Genomic DNA, 18,664 nt, shown 5'->3' with positions numbered 1-18,664 from the left:
TCCTCCTTCCTTTCTTTCTTTCTTTTTCTTTCCTTCCTTCATTCCTTCCTCCCTCCCTCCCTCCTTTCCTTCCTTCCTTTTTTTTTTTGGTCATACCGCACAGTGGCTTACAGGATCCTAGCTCCCCGACTAGGGACCAAACCGAAACCCTCAGCACTGAAAGCACAGAGTCCCAACCACTGAACCACCAGGGAATTTCCCCCTGGAGATTTTCATGCCTGAAATAGACTCACCATTTGTCCATGATTTCCTGTGGTGTCTCTTAAAACCATGGGAATGTACTATTCGAGCTCCCAAGTTCTATGTTGTTTGGTTCAACTCAACAAATATTTGCGTGTCGACTTGTTAGTGACCCTGGGCATCGCAATGATGAATTCATGCCACCTCTCCTTGCCCTCAACATGCCTCTCTTCCTGGGATCCCCATCTCAACATATGACACTTCCATCCACATGGTTGCCCAAATCAGAAACCTATGAATGAACTTTGATTCCTAGTCTCTCTCACCACTCACTTTCAATTAGTCCCTGATCTCTATCCTTCTACCTATCATTGGAATTTGTCCACTTCTTTCCAATCCCCCATCTTGACTGCAGTCACAAGCATCTCTCACGTGGATTACTGCAGTAGTCTAAATGCTCTCCCTGCCCCCAAGCTCGGCCTTCCCTAATCCATCCCATACACATGGTCTTTCTGAAATGTCAGTCTGGAGGCATTTCGCTCTCCTACTTAACGTCTTTTAGTGGGCTTTCAGGCTTCTGAGAGAGGCAGGAGGTGGCACTTCGAGGAGCACTGCTTAGACCTCCCTGTGTGCTTGAATTCCATCTCTGCCACTCACCTAGTTGCTTGACCTTCAGTAAGTTACTTAAGCACTCCCTGCAGTTTTCTCATCTGTAAAAAGGGGGTCATAGCAATGATTCATTTTAGGGTAGTTGGGGGGATGAAATGAACCTGGGTCTTCCCCTCTGCTATGAACCCTTAACTTTGGAGTCCCCCGACTCTGGGCCTCTCCTCTCTCTGTGCTCACTCTCTTAGTCATCTCAACTTGTCCCATGACTAAATATCCATATATACTGATAACTCCAAACTTATGTCTCTCTAGTTCAGACCTCTCTCCCAGACCCTAAACTCATATATCTGGCTGCCTTCCCAACATCTCCACTTGGATGGCTACTAGAGGTGCAGTGTTTTATAACAATTAACAATTATTACATGCAAACTATTGTATACAGAATGGGTAAACAATAAGTTCCTACTGTACAGCACAGGGAACTATATTCAATATTCTGTGCTAAACTGTAATGGAAAAGAATATGAAAAATAATGTCTACATGTGTATAACTGAATCACTTTGCAGTACAGTGGAAATTAAGACAGCATTGTAAGTCAACTATACTTCAATAAAATAAATTTAAAAAAACAACAACAATTATTACAAAGCTCACCACCACCTGGCTCCTACTTACCCCCCCAATCTCATTTTAGGAAAAAGAAAAAAAAGAAAAAAGTCTTCATTCTTTCTCCTGTTCTAGCTCAGCTATAGTTTCCTCTCTCGTCTCTAGAGCTTTCCATGTGTACTCTTCTCTGTCCTTCCCCCAGTGGAATCTGTATTCCTCTTTCAGGTTTCAGTTTAGATGGACTTCCCTGACTCTAAGTCTGCCCCTTCCACCAGCAACGCCCCGCCCCCCCATGTGCTCCTTGCTCATCACACCGTTTTGTAATTGCTTCTCATTGGTCTTCTCAGCCAGGCTCTCTGACAAGAGACTTGGCCTATGATGTTGGTCATTGCAGTATGCCCGGCACAGGGCTTCATACACAGGAAGCTCTCAGCAAAGGTTAATTCAGTGAACGAGTGAGAAATGCCCGCAGCAGTGATAGCATCTCTGCACCTTAGACACACATTGCTTAGTAACCGTGTGTAATTGTATCTTGTGCTGCTTCTTAGGCAGTAACAATCGCTGACACTTTTCTAACTCAATCCTCACAACTTTCCGAAGTAGGTACTATTAGTGTACTTATTTGAAAGTAAGGAAATTGACATTTAGGGAAGTTAAGATACTTTCTCAGTGACACAGCTGGTAAAGTGTTGGAGCAGGATTCAAACCCGGGGGTCTGGCACCAGAGCCCCTAACCCTACAGGAGGATGCCTCATGACTCAGCCATTCTGATTTGGGGTTGTCTCTCGGACTTCGTTCAAAATTAGCCAACTATCTGCCCTTAGCAAGTATGGCAAAGAACAATCCATGCCACCTTCAGTAAACACGTATCATGGTCCTGCGTCAGGAGGAGCTGCCGCTCCAAGTGCAAACCACAGCACAGGCAGGGAGACGCGCTCCTTGTCTGGGGCATCGTTACCATCATCAACACAGCTTACCATTTTATTGAACATATTCAATGTCCAGGCACCGCGGCAAACCCCTTCCACACCCCATCCCACTTAACAACTAGGTTTAACCTTGTCTTTTGACTTCTACTGCATGCTTTTCTGGATCACAGTGGCTTGACTCAAAATAGTCATCAGAGCTCCACTGCAATTTGGAGAGAGACCTGCCCAACCCCCTCATTTTCAGATCTGGGAACTGAGACTCTGAAAGGTTTAAGTGCCTTGCCCAAGGTCGAGCAGGTGGTGGTCCAGCTGGGGCTGAAAGAGGCCTCCTGAATCCAGGTTCAGAGCTCTTGACAGGACGCCGTTACAGCCAATCACCTTTACTCAATGCACGTAAATGAAAAGGCATCACGTCCCTTTTTAAATGCACTTATTTAATGGAGAGTAGTTATTACTGCTCAGGATTTATTATCCATGATATGCTGTTCGATAAATCGTGCCCTGGAAGTCACACTTTTTGCATTCCTTTCGAGGCGCACTCCGCGGTTACGCAGGTGGCAGGGAAGACGCCCGGGCCCTTTGTGACTGGGTGGCTAGGGGCCGGGCGGTCCGCCGACTGTTCATGACAGCTAATCAGAGCTCAGAGCCACAGAGCTGCACCAATCAGAGATTACCGGAGCCTGAACAAGGGCCAATTGGGGGCTCCAGAACAGGGTGAGAGGCGGACCGCGATCAATCAGAGGGGAGCAATGGATCGCCGATGCCCAATGAGCGGCCTTCAGACCTCGGTCGCGGGCGGTGCTGGCGAGAGTCCCGCTGGCCGGCCAATCAGCGGGCGAGCGGCGGCCGGCGGGCGCGGGCTGGGGGGCGCCTGGGGGCGGGGCCTGTCCGCGCGGCCGGACGGTGGGCGCTGCGAAGAGCAAGTGGGGTAAGGAGGGCTGATGACCCGGGTCCCGGGTGGGGCTGGGCGCGCGGGGGTCTGGGCGGGGGCGCGCGGGGCAGGGGCGGGGCCACGGGGTGCCGCCTGGCCGACCCTCCGAGTTGCGTGATGCGGAAGGGAGAGGTGAGGGGCTGAGTCCAGGTCTAGGGAGGTGGCCTGCTCCGGCCGGAGGGCTGGGGGAGGAGGGGACACTGTTGTCATGGCGACGCAGGTGCGCAGACGTGCGACCCTTTTCAGCCCCGGATCGTGCGCACATCTTAATCCTCCTGCGTCTACCTCGCCCCAAGCTGCCTCCATCCTCCCTGCGACCAGCGCAGAAATAACCCTCGTTGGCAGCCGACTCTGCGCCGCCACAGCGTGGCTCCCCGGCCCCCTCTCCCTCGTGCGGTCTCGTCGCCGGCAGAGGGATTAAGCTCACCCGGCGGCACTTGGTACAACAGGCCTTCGCGATTTGGCCACCTGGACCAGTTCGCGGAGTGGCCACAGCTGGGGTCCCGCGCGGCCGCCTCGTTTCTGGGGACTGGCACCGTAGAGATGCCGCCGCCTGAGGGACCTGGGGGATCCCCCAGAGGGATTTTTTTAAAGGCATCCAATGTAGAGACTTGTGCATAACATGTACTTAGAGAATGGGGTCTGACTGGATAAATCAATATCACAACGACAGCTCTATTCCGTGGACCATCTTTATCCAGTAGAAATAGGCAGCGATCCACATACTGTGTAATTTTACATGTTTTAGTAAGCACATTTAAAAAATAAACCAGTTGAATTAATTTTTATATCTTTTATTTACCCAATATATCCAAAATATCAATATTAAGTATAATCCGTATTAAGTTAATATTATTAATTGACTTAATTGATATTAAATTATTGGTAAGCTATCTTAAATTCTTTTTTTTTTTTCCATACAAAGCCTTCAAAATCTGGGTCATGTCTTACATTCACAGCACATCTCAGTTTGGACCAGCCACATCTGAAGTACTCAGTGGCCCCATTTGTCCGATGGCTACTGTATGAGACTACACAACCATAACCATTTCTTATAGGTGTGTGTTGTTGCCAAATACATGAAACTCATCAGTGTTCTTTGAAGCCCTCTTGTTACAAGGAGGCAACAAAAAACATGAGGCAGGGGCTTTTTTTCTCAAGGAGCTACCAGTCAAGTTGAGAAAATAGACACTCAAAAATTAAGCGGAATTTTAAATGGATATGATTCAGGCAGTAGTAAAGACGCGAGTATATGATTAGTGACAAATGAGATGGCTGATAATTACCCTTAGGAATTCTAGGGAGTGATACTTCGGGCTCCTGCAGTAGCGGAAGACTTGAGTCTCATCTTGAAAGGTGGGTAAGAAGGCTTGGGCTGCTGCACAGATGGGGAGGGGGTTTTGGTTGACTGGAACTGATCACAGCTTCTCTTGTTTTTAGAGTTGAGCATTTGCAGAGGCTGTCGGACGGAAAAAGACTTTCCTCTCTCACTGACAGCCTCCACCATGATTCACAGCCTTTTCTTGATCAACTCCTCTGGAGATATTTTCCTGGAGAAACACTGGAAGAGTGTGGTCAGCCGTTCTGTTTGCGATTACTTTTTCGAGGCACAAGAGCGAGCAACTGAGGCTGAAAATGTTCCTCCAGTTATCTCCACCCCTCACCACTATCTCCTAAGTGTTTACCGTCACAAGATCTTTTTTGTGGCTGTGATCCAGACGGAGGTGCCACCTCTGTTTGTCATTGAGTTCCTTCACCGAGTAGTGGACACATTTCAGGTGCGTGAATGTGAGGAAGTTCATCCATGTACCTTACAAAGTGTCTTTATAGTTCTGTTTCCATGGTTTTCAGCCTCAGTGAAGGAACTTAAAAAAGAAATTAAAACTCTGACATTGCTCACTTCCTCTCCCATCTGGTAAGACACTTGTTTCTATTTATTGAATGGGCTGCATCTAGAATGACAGGTTGTATACTTTTGAACCCATTGCCTGGGAAAGCCACCCTACTTGGTATGATGGTATACAGTCATTTCAGTTCTAGAGATTGGAATTATCCTACATTTTGTTCACAAAGCTGAGGAGTTTCGATTTTTTATTTATGGTAGACTTGATGTTAACCATCGTTAACGACATTGCTTTGAGTTGCATCAAAAAGTGATTCACTCACTCTGGCAGGGGTAACTTGGGAACCCATCCTTCAGCTTGAATTTGGGGTGCTCATCCACAGCATATGAGTACCAGTGACGGGCTGTTTTTTGCAAACTTAACATTGGAAAATCTTCTGTACCTGTAAAAACTTAAGTGACACATTTTCCAAGAGACAGTTTTCATTTCGAGTTTTTCCTTCAGGAATAGATTTGGAGATCTTGGGGCGTGGGGAGGTATGTCATACCAGGATGTCAACACCCTTTATGGCACAGGATTTTAGGCTTCCCAGACTCTGGATTCAGACATTTTCTCCCTAAAAGGATTGCTCAACTTCTGACGGTTGTGGTTGTTTGCATAACTCAACGATCCATGAGAATCAAGGGCCCTTTGGGTTAACTTCTGTGTCACGTGAGGCCTGCAGTTGGTCACATGAATACAGAAATTGTGGGATTGGAGAAGAAGAGAACAAGGACCCAGACCTTAGGATAAAAATAAAAAAGCAAGTCTAAGAGTCCTTTCATTTGCCCTCAGATATAGATCACATGTTTAGAACAGTTTCATCCCCAAAGAATATACATATATTTATATTTTTTTCCCCACATTCTTTTCTGGTAGTTCTATTCCGGGATTCCAGTGGCATACTTGTTCCATCACACAGTGAAAACCTGAGAATGATAAACCCCAGTACGTGGAAGAACTAGAAGAGCCCAGCAGTTTTGATCTTCAGCCGCTTGAGCTGGGCCTTGTTAGAATTTCCACAGGGATGCTTTCCGCCGTTAACAGTCCGCTCCCTATCTCCATAGTGATATGATGTAACTTATTACAAGGCAGAAAGTGAGAAATGTTGTTTAATCTAGTTGAAACCACAGAGGAATTGGGGAAAACCTCAAAGTGGCTACTTTGGGAGGCTGGGACTTCAGAGCTTGACATTTTGGAAGCATTTGTTAAAAGTAAATGGCCGCATCCTGATTTTAATGTCTCATCTGATGTGTGTTCTCTGGCTGCGCTCTTCCTCTCATAGCGGAAGGAGCTCCCGCTATGGAAGTGACGCACTTTGCTGTGGCGCTGTGCCGTGCTCACCAGTCTCCTTCCAGTTGATGATTGAGAAAATCACATTCTGCCTGATTAGAAAATCGAGGGAGGTGTTTTTTAAAGTTTATTTTATTGAAGTATAGTTGTTTTACAATGTTGTGGTAATTTCTGCTGTACAGCAAAGTGATTTGGTCATACACACACACACACACACACACACACACACACACACACACACACATATACATTTTTTCTTATTCTTGTCCATTATGTTTTATCACAGGATAGTGAATATAGTTCCCTGTGCTATACAGTATGACCTTGTAGTCCATCTATTCTCTATATAAGGGTTTGCATCTGCTAACCCCAAACTCCCAGTCCATCCCTCCCCCACTTTCCCTCCCCCTTGGCAAGCACAAGTCCGTTCTCTATGTCTGTGAGTCTGTTTCTCTTTCATAGATAAGTTCCTTTGTGTCATATTTTAGATTCCACATGTAAGTGATATCATATGGTATTTGTCTTTCTCAGTCTGACTTACTTCACTTAGTACAATGATCTCTAGGTCCATCCATGTTGCTGCAAATGGCATTATTTCATTCTTTTTTATGGCTGAGTAGTATTCCATTGTATGTATATATACCACATCTTCTTTAACCATTTATACGTCAGTGGACACTTAGATTGCTGCATGTCTTAGCTGTTGTGAATAGTGCTGCTCTGAACATAGGGGTGCATTTACCTTTTTGAATTATAGTTTTGTCTGGACATATGCCCAGGGGGAGATTGCTGGACCATATGATAGCTCTATTTTTAGCTTTTATGGCCCCTCTGTACTGTTCCATAGTGGCTGCACCAGTTTACATTCCCACTGACAATGTAGGAGGGTTCCCTTTTCTTGAGTGAGGTGTTTTATTTATTTTTCAAAATAAAATCATTCTTGAGAAGGAAATGTATAACTTTCCCCCCCGCTTCAATCCTCATTTTTTTAAAGAAGAAATCTTTTTGTTTTAGAAACACATTCCTGACTCCTAAGTGCTCTTGGATATTGGAATGTCTCTGATAGTTGACGTCATCTGATGTAATTTAGGTCATATCTGGAGTCTGTGTTCCGTTTTGGATGTCATAATTTGAGGAGACTGTTGGAAAACTAGAGCAAATTCAAAAGAAATGGCAAGACAGTGAAAGAATCTAGAAACCTTACTGTAGCATGAACAGTGGGAGGACCAAATGGAGTTTGGCCCTTTGAAGAAAAATGCAAGTCAAAGCTAGATCACTAGATCACTATGGGGCTGTTATGTAAACCTGTTCTGTAAGGCAGACCTAGGAAGCAAATTTCAGTTTAGCAAAAGAAGGAACTTTCTAACAGTCAGTGCCGCCCGTGAATAAAATGAGCTTTCTCAAAAGGGGTGAATTTCCCTCAGTGGATGAATCCCTAGAGGGCTGTCTGAGAGGCCCAGCAGCAGATGTGCTGGCATTGCCAGGAGGGGCACGCCAAGAGGCTACAGCATTTCTCTCTGCATCATTTCATTGCCACGCACCACGGATTACATGGTGCTTTGTAGTTTACAAAGCATATTCATACATGTTCTCAGTTCATCCATCAGGCTGAGTTTTTACAACCCTGTGCAGCCCATGGTATTATCCTGATTATACTATGAGAGAAATCAAGACCCAGATTAGTCAGCAGGACTTAATCTAGTAGGTGACAATTAAGATTACTACCCAGGCCTTCTGATTTGGAATCCAGTGCTTTTTCCACAACCCAGACAATTTAGTATCTAAGTTTAACCTTTGTTAATAAAAGGACAAAGTGTTATTAGAATCCTAGCATCTTAGAGTAAGGGGATCCAAAGAGATTTTCAGGTGTGCTAGCTCACCCCCTCATTTCATTTTGTTTCTCTCTCAATTCTTATTTGCTGCATGAATGTTAAGGAATAGCACAACAGTAAGGGTTAAAAAGATTTTCAGGTCCAATGTATGTCATATCAGGTATTATCACTTTGCATAGTTCTTTCAAATTCATGTTCATAAACACATATAATAGTCTAGATTCAGTTTTGTATTCTTCATATTTTATTAGTTGAAGAAACTAACCCAAAGAGATTAAATGACTTACTTTAGTTTATGAGAGAAGTTATTAATGACACTTGTAGTACAATCCAGTCTGGTGTTCTTTCCACCAAACTGGGCCTGCCTAAGAGAACCATGGTTATGCTTCATTCACTTATTTTAGAAGATCCCAGAAACACAGAGTAAACACGTGTGGACAGGACTTGATCCTTGCTCTCTGGGAACATTCCTTCACTCATTACAGTCTCTGAGTGACAAATGTATACACGTATTGTATTTTCATCAGGATTATTTTGGAGTCTGTTCAGAGCCAGTGATAAAAGACAATGTGGTTGTGGTTTATGAGGTATTGGAAGAGATGCTTGACAACGGGTTTCCATTGGCTACCGAGTCGAACATCCTCAAAGAACTGATAAAGCCGCCCACTATCCTTCGAACCGTTGTCAACACCATCACAGGTACGAGGGGGGGCCCAGGGAAGGCTGCCACCATCCTGGGTGTGGCTTAGCCTGCTGTTGTGCATTGTTTTGAGTGCTTGTCTTTGGGGATCTCAAATGTCCAGGTGCTTTAATTTTATTCTTTATAGTCTTTGAATATAACATGAAATATATTTTTGTTATATAGAAAATATTCCGATTTCAATGATAGGATGCACTGTTCTCCTTTAAAAATAATTTGCCTGATTACAGAAGTAGCACATGATTATTGTAGGAATGTCGGAAACACAGAAAAGCACAAAAAACATGAAAATTTCTCATAATCCCACCACACTTTTAACATACAGTGTATATTTGTTATCTTTTCTAGACATCAGGATAATGGATGGACAGGTGGAATTTTTTAAAACAACTGTTGTATATATATATATATATAGTGTGTGTGTGTGTGTGTGTGTGTGTGCGGTACGCGGGCCTCTCACTGCTGTGGCCTCTCCCGTTGCGGAGCACAGGCTCCGGACGCGCAGGCTCAGCGGCCATGGCTCACGGGCCCAGCCGCTCCGCGGCATGTGGGATCTTCCCGGACCGGGGCATGAACCCGTGTCCCCTGCATCGGCAGGCGGACTCTCAACCACTGCGCCACCAGGGAAGCCCTGTTGTATATTTTTAAACTTAACTTTTCATCATTGTTTTGTGAACATGTTCCCATTATGATAAATATTCATCTCCATCATTTTTGGTGACTTTACAATTTTCTGCCATATGGAATAGATCCCAGGTCATTTACTGTGTCCCTGTTTATGATGTCTCTGATTTTTTGTTCTTTTAAATAGCAGGGAGTTGGCATTCTTATGCCTAAATCTTTGTGCACATCTAGAATGATACCTTTTCAGTACTGGGAATGGAAGTGCCGGATCAGAAGGTGTGCGTGGGGGCTTCCCTGATGGCGCAGTGGTTGAGAGTCCACCTGCCGATGCAGAGGACACGGGTTCGTGCCCCAGTCCGGGAAGATCCCACCTGCTGCGGAGCGGCTGGGCGCGTGAGCCATGGCCGCTGAGCCTGCGCATCTGGAGCCTGTGCTCCGCAACAGGAGAGGCCACAACAGTGAGAGGCCTGCGTACCGCAAAAAACAAAAAACAAAACAAAACAAAAAGGTGTGCGTGTCTTAAGGACTTTAATGCATTGTGCCACATAGCCCCCCAGAGAAGTTACATCAGTTTATACTTTCAGTAGCAATTATGCAACCTGGCCAACTCTATTATTATCGTTATTAATTATTTTACAACTTTGGCAATTGGATAGTTTAGTGATATCTTGTTATTTCCAAACTTGTTTTTTATTACTAAGGAAGTTAAAACCTGTTCAAGTGTTCACTGACTGTTTTTCCTCTATTGTGATTTACTTTTTCATGTCCTGTGCCCGTTTTTTTTTTTTGTTATTGTTGAAATGTTTTTCTTTTTTCCTACTAATTGAAAAGTATTCCTTTCATTTAAGGATATTAAACTATCATATATACTCTAAATACACACGCTAGTTTGCAGGAGTCTCTGTGTATTTTGAATGCTCTGTTGTAGATGTTTTCTCACATCCTGCCCCTGGTCATTTAACATTGTTCAAGGTGGTGTTTGGCCACCTTTAAAGTTTTTTGATAGTCAAAATAATCATTCTGCTTCATTAAGGTTTTACATTTTGGGTCTTGCTTAATATATAAACAAGAGTTTTCATGGAATTTGACAAACTGAATGAAAAATACATTTTAAAAAGTAATTACAGAGGGGTTGGAAGAATTTGCCCTGTCAAATATCAAGACATATTTAAGTTCACTTGGTACATTAGACAAAAACTCATAGAATAGATATACTTTAAGAGCCAAGACAGTTTGGGGGGAAAATATTTTTTTAAAAAGAGCAAGAGAAAAATGTGTCCTATCAGAATCAAGATATATTATGAAGTTTAGGTAATTTTTAAAATATAGTATTAGCCCATTAATAGACAAATAGACAATTGGGATAAAATAGAAAGTCCAGAAACAGATCCTTTTATAGGAATTTGGTATAGATAAATGTGCTCATATATCAAATCCGTGGACTGCGGGCCAGTTGTTAAATATATTGTATCAGGGCAGTCAGCTTTGATACAGTAAAGAAATGAAGTTCCCCTACCCACTGTATACACAAAATAAATTTTAGCTGGATCAAGAGTTAAACACAAAGAGACTTTATAATTGTTAGAAGGAAATATTGGAAAATGTCGTTTTGATCTCAAAGAAGGGAAAGTCTTTCTTTTAAAAAAATACATTTTCTTCTAGTTCTTTTATGGTTTTATTTTTAGATTTAATTCTTTAATCCATTTGGAAATTGTCTCAGTAAAGTAAGGCTCTGTGTTTTTTCCTCCAAAACTGTCAGTTTCCCTAGCACTATTTATTGAATACTTTATTTATTGAATACTTTATTGAATACTTTATCCCTTTTCCTCGTTTTTTTTTTAAGTATGCATGCATCCATTTTATTTATTTATTTTTATTTTATTTATTTATTTTTGGCTGTGTTGGGTCTTTGTTGCTGCGTGCAGGCTTTCTCTAGCCGTGGCGAGCAGGGGCTGCTCTTCGTTGTGGTGCACGGGCTTCTCACTGTGGTGGCTTCTCTTGTTCCGGAGCACGGGCTCTAGGTGTGCGTGCTTCAGTAGCTGTGGTGCGTGGGCTCAGTAGTTGTGGCTTGAGGGCTCTAGAGAGCAGACTCAGTAGTTGTGGTCCACAGGCTTAGTTGCTCCATGGCATGTGGGATCTTCCTGGACCAGGGCTGGAACCCGTGTCCCCTGCATTGGCAGGCGGATTCTTAACCACTGTGCCACCAGGGAAGCCCTCCTCGTCTTAAAATGATATTTTTATCTTTCACTAAGTCATTATTGGATTTTTGGTCTGTTTTTAGGCTTTCCTGCCTTATAACCATACTGCTTTAATTATTATAGCTTGTTGATATGTTTTAATACACAGTGCCTCTTTTTAAGAGAACAAATTGTCAGGTTTTTCAATATTCTGGGCTCATTTAAAACTTTAAAAGCTTTGTTAGTGACTGGATCACTTATAAATACTGTGAAGTCATTTTCCTGAATCTCACTTAAATCTAGAAAAGATATCTGAGAACCAGCTATCTTAGTTGAAATGTTTTGTGAAGCTGCTGACTATATGTGTGTTTAATGTTTCCTTCTTTATATTAAAAAAGATCCAGGTTACATTACAAGAAAATAGATTTTAAATTAGTTCTATTTCAGAATTTCAGTATAGAACCTTTGAATTAAAAAAAAAATTGATACCTGTGGGGGAAAAAAGCAAATCAAGGAATCAACTTACAATTCTTACAGACAGGGAACGATCTGATTTATATTCTTTTCCTAAGTTCCAGTATTGGTATAAGAGAGATTATGTTTATGTATACATTTTAATACCTGGCATAAATGTATCTAAAAACCTGCTTCAAACTAGAATACTGTTTTTACCCATGAAAATTTTATATCAGTATGTAGATTACCATCCCTATCGAAAGCCAATGCATTATTTAAGCTGCAAGTATTGTGCAATTTGAGAGACCAAGTTCAGGTTACTTTCAAAACAAAAATATGATATCTGTTTCTCAGGTAGCTTGTTAACCTTTATTCTGCTTGAGGAGGCAGACCAGCTGGTGACAAGTTTTTAAAATAGATTAGGTTACCAAGATAGAAGTTGGGAAAGCTATAATCTTTTTCTTGGAAAAATTCTTCAATTAAGTGCATGGATAGCAGTTGTATAGAAACTTTTGGGGAAGTGTTCTCTGGTTGTTGGATAATTGGTTACATCTAATTATAAAATATTCATTGTCTCAGGAAGCACCAATGTGGGTGACCAGCTTCCCACCGGGCAGCTGTCCGTGGTGCCTTGGCGACGGACTGGGGTGAAATACACCAACAATGAGGCCTATTTTGATGTGATTGAAGAGATTGATGCCATCATTGATAAATCAGGTAAGTGCTTTCAGCCTGTTCACAGAACTATGAAAATAGAAAGAGGCCCCTTTTAGATAGTGCTAGCTAGTACCAGAATTACCCCCCATTCAAGGTCATTCATTTTAACTTAGTGGCTACTTTGTGTCAAGCATTGTGTATTAGGACTGGACTGAAGTGTTAGGATGTAGGTGACATGATCATACATGTAGAAACTTCTAAAGACTCCAGCCAAACACTGTTAGAACTAATAAATTCAATAAAGTTGCAGGATACGAAATCAACATGCAAAAATCAGTGGTGTTTCTATACACAAACAATGAACTATCCAAAAAGGGAACTAAGAAAACAATCCCACTTACAATAACAACAAAAAGAATAAAATACTTAGGAATAAACTTAACTGAAGAGACTTATACACTGAAAATTACAAAGCACTGATCAAGGAAATTGAAGAAGAGCAGATAAATGGAAAGACATGGTTTGTTCATGGACTGGAAGAATTAATATTGTTAAAATGTTCGTAATACCCAAAGCAGTCTATCCCCATCAAAATCCCAAATGCTATCCACATAAATATCTCAATGGCATTCTTTTTAGAAATAGAAAAAACAATCCTAAAATTCATATGGAACCACGAAAGACCTCAAATAGCCAGAGCAGTCTTGAGCAAGAACAAAGCTGGAAGCTTCACAATTCTGTATTTCAAAATATATTACAAAACTACAGAAATCAAAATGTATGGTAGTGTCATAAAAACAGACATGTATCCCAGTGAAACAGCATAGAAAGCTCAGCAATAAATCCATGTGTTTACATCCAGCTGGACTTCAACAAGAGTGCCAAGAACATGCAATGGGGAAAGGCTAGTCTCTGCAGTAAGTGGTGTTGGGAAAACTGGATATTCACATGTAGAAGAATAAAATTACCCTTATCTCACACCACATACAAAATGGATACAAGACCTAAACATAAGATCTGGAACCATAAAACTACTAGCAGAAAACATAGGGAAGAAGCTTCTTCAGACTGGTCTGGGCAGTGATTTTTTTGGATATGACACTAAAAGCAAAGGCAGCAAAAGGAAAAATAGATAGATGGGATTGCATCAAGCTAAAAAGCTTCTGTACAACAAAGGAACCAATCAACAGAGTGGAAAAGACAACCTACAAATGAGAGAAAATATCTGAAAACCATGTTTCTGACAAGGGGTTAATATCCAGAATACACGAGGAACTCATACAATTTAATAGCAAAAAAATCCAGATAATCTGACAAAAAAGTGGGCTCAAAGGATCTGAAGAGACGTATTTCAAAAAAAGACATACAAATGACCAACAGGCATATGAAAATGTGTTCAGTGTCACCAGCCATCAGGGAAAAGCAAGTCAAAACCACAGTGAGATACCACCTCACACCTCACATCAAAAAGACAAAAGATGACACGTGTTGACAATGATGTGGAGAAAAGGGAACCCTGTACACTGCTGGGGGGGATGTAAGTTGGTGCAGCCACTATGGAAACAGTATGGAGGTGCCTCAAAAAATTAAAACTCCCTTATGATCCAGCAATCCCACTTCTGGGTATATATCCAAAGGAAGTGAAATTAGTGTCTCAAGGAGATAATCTGCACCCCCGTGTTCATTGCAGCATTATTCACAATAGGCAAGATATGGAAACAAGCTAAGTGTCCGTTGATGGATGAACGGATAAAGAAGATGTGAGATAGACTCACACGGAGGAATATTATTCAGCCATAAAATGAAGGAAATCCTGCCATTTGTGACAACATGGATGAACCTGGGGGACATGATGCTAAGTGAAATAAGCCAGACACAGAAAGGCAAATATCGCCTGATCTCACTTATATGTGGAATCTGCAATAGTCAACCTCATGGAAGCAGAGAGTAGAAGGGTGGTTACCAGGGACTGGGGGAGAGGGAAGTGGGGAGATGTTGGTGAAAGGGTACAAAGTTTCACTTACACAAGATGAAAAAGTTCTGGAGATTTAATATATGGCACAGTGACTACAGTTGTGTACTTTTTTTTTCAGTGTTATTGAGGTGTAATTGACAAAACTGTAAGATACTTAGCATGTATATTATGGTGATTTGATATATGCATATACACTGTGAAAGGATTTCCTTCATCACCTCGCACGTGTACCCTCTACTTGAAATTTGCTAGGAGTGCAGGGCCTAAGGGCCCTCACCACCAAGAAAACCCAACTAACTAAGGTGATGGATATGTTAATGAGCTTCATTGTGGTGGTCACTTCACAGGGTATATGTGTATCAAAACAACAAGTCGTACACCTTAAATATATACACTTTTTATTTGTTGATTATACCTCAACAAAGTTGAAAGAAAAGCAATAAGAAAAACATGATGCAGACCAGTGCTGAGCTTACACTTTCACTGGTTTTATCCTCTCAAGTGAAAAAGAAAAGTAACAACCTGATCTCCTGTTGATCATATTTCCTTTTGGAAGTATTTGACTCTCAATTCTCATGGCAGAACTAAAGTTGTAATCACTAAAATTCAGAGAACCTTCTTTTCTATCCATTGGGATAGGTTAATGTGACCACAAGTCCTTGGAGCTTAGAAATTTAGAGAAAATTCTCTTCACAAGAGTGAACTCAGTCATCCAGAAAGTGTTTACGGAGAACCAGTGGTGCTGTACCTGAGTGCCGGATCATGAGCATGTGATGGTGATTAAGACAGGGTCTGTGGCTGCAGGAAGCTTCCTGAAAGTCTAGTAAGGGAGAGAGAAAGGAAAAAGATGGAGCATAAGAGAGGTCCCCTCCCACCCAGGGCAAATTATAAAGCTAACTAACGCTTTGTCGAGAATGAGTAGGAGTTAGTAAGACCTACGTGGATTTGGGAGCAAAGCAGTGCAAATACTATAAGATGAGTAAAATATTGTTGGGAAATAAAGTAGCTCAGTGTGATTGGATTGAGAGGTGTTAAAAAAAAAGGAAAAGTAAGTGATGAGGCTTTAAAACAAAGTAGGCACAGCAGCTTTTCATATTAGCCCCAAACTGGAAAGGACCCAAATGTCCATCAGTAATACAAAGGATAAAGAAATTTTGATATGATCACACCATGGAATACTCTACAGTAAAGAAAAAGAGCTGCAGGTACACCTGACAGCATGAATGAACCTCACAGTATTGAGCAGCAGAGTCAGATGCCTAAGATCATATACATTTATATGACGTTTGAAAACATGTGCAACTTAATCTAAGGTAATAAAAGTCAGAATTTTAGGGACTCAGGTGAACTGGGATGGACAACAGGAGCATGCTGGGATGCTGGTGAGGGTCCGCATCTTGACGCGGGTGGTATCTGCATAGGTGTGAACATATTTAAAAATTCATTGGGCTGGACATTTAAGATGTTTGCATTTTACTCCAAGTTTGATCTCAATGAAAAAGTAAAAAAACCAAACCCAGAAAGCTCTAGGTGGCCAGATGGTGAAGAATCGTGTATGCCATTTTAAGGAGGACCCTTTGGAGCAATTGAAGAGTTTTAAGCTGGGAATAATTTGACAAGGTTTGTCGTTGAGAACCGTCCAACTGGCTGCTGCGTGCAGCATGGCATGGAGTTGGGGGGAGTCTCGGGGCAGGGAGGCGGGAGCCTGTGGTGGAGTCCAGGCAAAGGTACAGGTTCCGTGATGGTAGTGAGGATGGAGAGGAGTGGAGGAGTCACGGGAAGAGGGGATGGAGCATTGGTGGGATATGGACGCCAAGGGGGCGGAAGTCATCAAGGACACATCCGTGTTTCTGGCTTAGGCAACAGGATAGATGGTTTTATCATGAAGCTAAGGAAAAGAGAAATTGCAGATCCAGGAATGAACGTAAGGGACTCACTTTTTGACACGTGGAGTTTGAAGTGCCTCAGTCACGTCCAAGTGGAGCAGTCCCGTTGACAGGAGTGAGGCTGAACTGGAAAAAAGGATTAGGAAATAATTGGCCATCAGTGGAAATCGAAGCCTTACTTTACTTGGGTAAAGTAACCCAAGGAGACCGTGTCAGGTTCAAGAAAAGAGAAGTTCAGAGCTGTGATAAGATGTAGACACGTAAAGGATGTGTCCAAAGAAGGAGCAACTTGCAGAAGGCACGAGAGAGAAGAGCTAGAAAAGCAGGAAACAGGAGCGCTTAGGAGAGAGGAACACTTGAAAGAAGGAAGTGGGCACAGGGCCCTGCAGCAGGGAGAGCCTGCAGGGTGAAGACCAAAAGTGTCCATTCCATTTGGTGGCAGAGCTCCTTGGTGCCCTTAGGGAGAGCAGTTTCTGATATGAATTTAGTGTTCTGAGCCATTGGTTAAGATAGCGGTGTTCTGTTTGATTCTGGCACTAGATTGAAAACTCCTTTAGGCTAGTAACTATCTCACCAATCTTTTATCCCCACTGCTTCATTAGTGTCTTGCGCTTGTTATGCAGTCGATAAAGGTTTAGAAGGAGGACAGATGGACTGGGTAGATGATTTGGATGGATGGATGGATGGATGGATGGACAGAAGGAAGGAAGAAAGAACGGGGGAGGGGAGGAAGAAGGAAGGAAGGAAATAGGATGGGAGAACAAAGAGAAGGTTAAAGAAGGAGAGAGGAAGGAGGGATGTTAGTTGGGAGGGACAGAGAAGGGTTTTACCTTCTTTCCATCTTGCTCTGTCTCAGGGTCCACAGTCACTGCCGAGATCCAGGGGGTTATTGATGCCTGCGTCAAGCTGACCGGAATGCCCGACCTTACGCTTTCCTTCGTGGTAAAATCCTGGGCCAGAGATTTAGTTTTTGGGAAATTAGATGCTTGTGGAATGACAAAGTGGTGGGAAGGGGATGGAACCAGAAGAAGTGATCAAGGACAACCACAAAGCTCCTGTTGGGCTTGAATTTTCTAAAAGTAACGACAGAATCTGTGTGTGTGTGTGTGTTTCAGTGAGAACAGCATCTGAGTTACTTTCCCGAAAGAAGCATGGTGTTTAATTCCTGCTTGTTGCTTTCCCTTGCCTGTCACCCAGAACCCCAGGCTGCTGGATGATGTCAGCTTCCACCCCTGCGTCCGCTTCAAGCGCTGGGAGTCCGAGCGCATGCTCTCCTTCATCCCTCCCGACGGCAACTTCCACCTGCTCTCGTACCACGTCAGTGCACAGAAGTAAGCAGCCATCGAACCAAAGGGTGGAGTGTGCGTGTGCGTGCATGTGCATGTGTGTTTGGAAACAGTATCCATGGTGATGAAGAACTCAGGCTCTGGAGTTACCTGGGCTCCAGGTAACTAATTGGGTAACCTCAGGTGAGTTGCTTATCCTTTCCGTGTCTGTTTTCTTAACTAAGAAAGTTGAAGTAATAAATAATGAAGTAATAAGTAAGTTGAAAATAATAAAAGTACCTGTTATTTGGGTTAAATAAGGGACTCTAAATAGTGCTTCACACAAAGTAAGTGCTCGTTAGGTTTACTGCTGTAAGTTTTATTGTCGTTATTATATGCCTAAACGGGAACTTTTTCTTTTCTCAGATTGGAATCTGAGAACACCTGTATTCAATCCCTTCCTGTCAAAAAAGCCATGAATGGTGCTATGAAAAAACATAAAATTCAGTGATTTTTTGGTCTTGCACATTCTGTTTACTATGGAGTCTGAGGGCTTTTAGGGGAAGGTGTATAGTAGAAGGTATGCAGACTGAAGAGAGCTGTGGAACCTCACAGCCACTGAAGCCTTCCTGTGGGATTCGGAATAAATAATGTAGGGAA

At 42.6% G+C, this 18,664-nt stretch overlaps 1 protein-coding gene across 2 annotated transcripts in view; it reads left to right on the top strand.

The window, feature by feature from the left end:
- The first annotated feature begins 3,227 nt into the window (after positions 1–3,227).
- The window catches only part of AP3M2 (adaptor related protein complex 3 subunit mu 2), an 18,501-nt gene continuing 3,064 nt past the window's right edge, over positions 3,228–18,664 (top strand). The window contains exons 1-6 of one of the 2 annotated variants that reach the window (XM_007455474.1): positions 3,228–3,253; positions 4,697–5,034; positions 8,792–8,963; positions 12,801–12,938; positions 17,596–17,681; positions 17,937–18,070. In XM_007455474.1, coding sequence (XP_007455536.1) covers positions 4,762–5,034; positions 8,792–8,963; positions 12,801–12,938; positions 17,596–17,681; positions 17,937–18,070 — 803 coding nt within the window. In that variant the 5' untranslated portion in view covers positions 3,228–3,253; positions 4,697–4,761. Of the gene's footprint in view, positions 3,254–4,553; positions 4,617–4,696; positions 5,035–8,791; positions 8,964–12,800; positions 12,939–17,595; positions 17,682–17,936; positions 18,071–18,664 lie in introns of those variants that run through there. The other variant, XM_007455475.1, reaches the window with a different exon arrangement.

The sequence above is a fragment of the Lipotes vexillifer genome, unplaced genomic scaffold (assembly GCF_000442215.2).
Source record: "Lipotes vexillifer unplaced genomic scaffold, Lipotes_vexillifer_v1.1 scaffold414, whole genome shotgun sequence".
NCBI classification, from domain to species: domain Eukaryota; kingdom Metazoa; phylum Chordata; class Mammalia; order Artiodactyla; family Lipotidae; genus Lipotes; species Lipotes vexillifer.
This window is presented reverse-complemented; position numbering and strand designations above follow the sequence as displayed.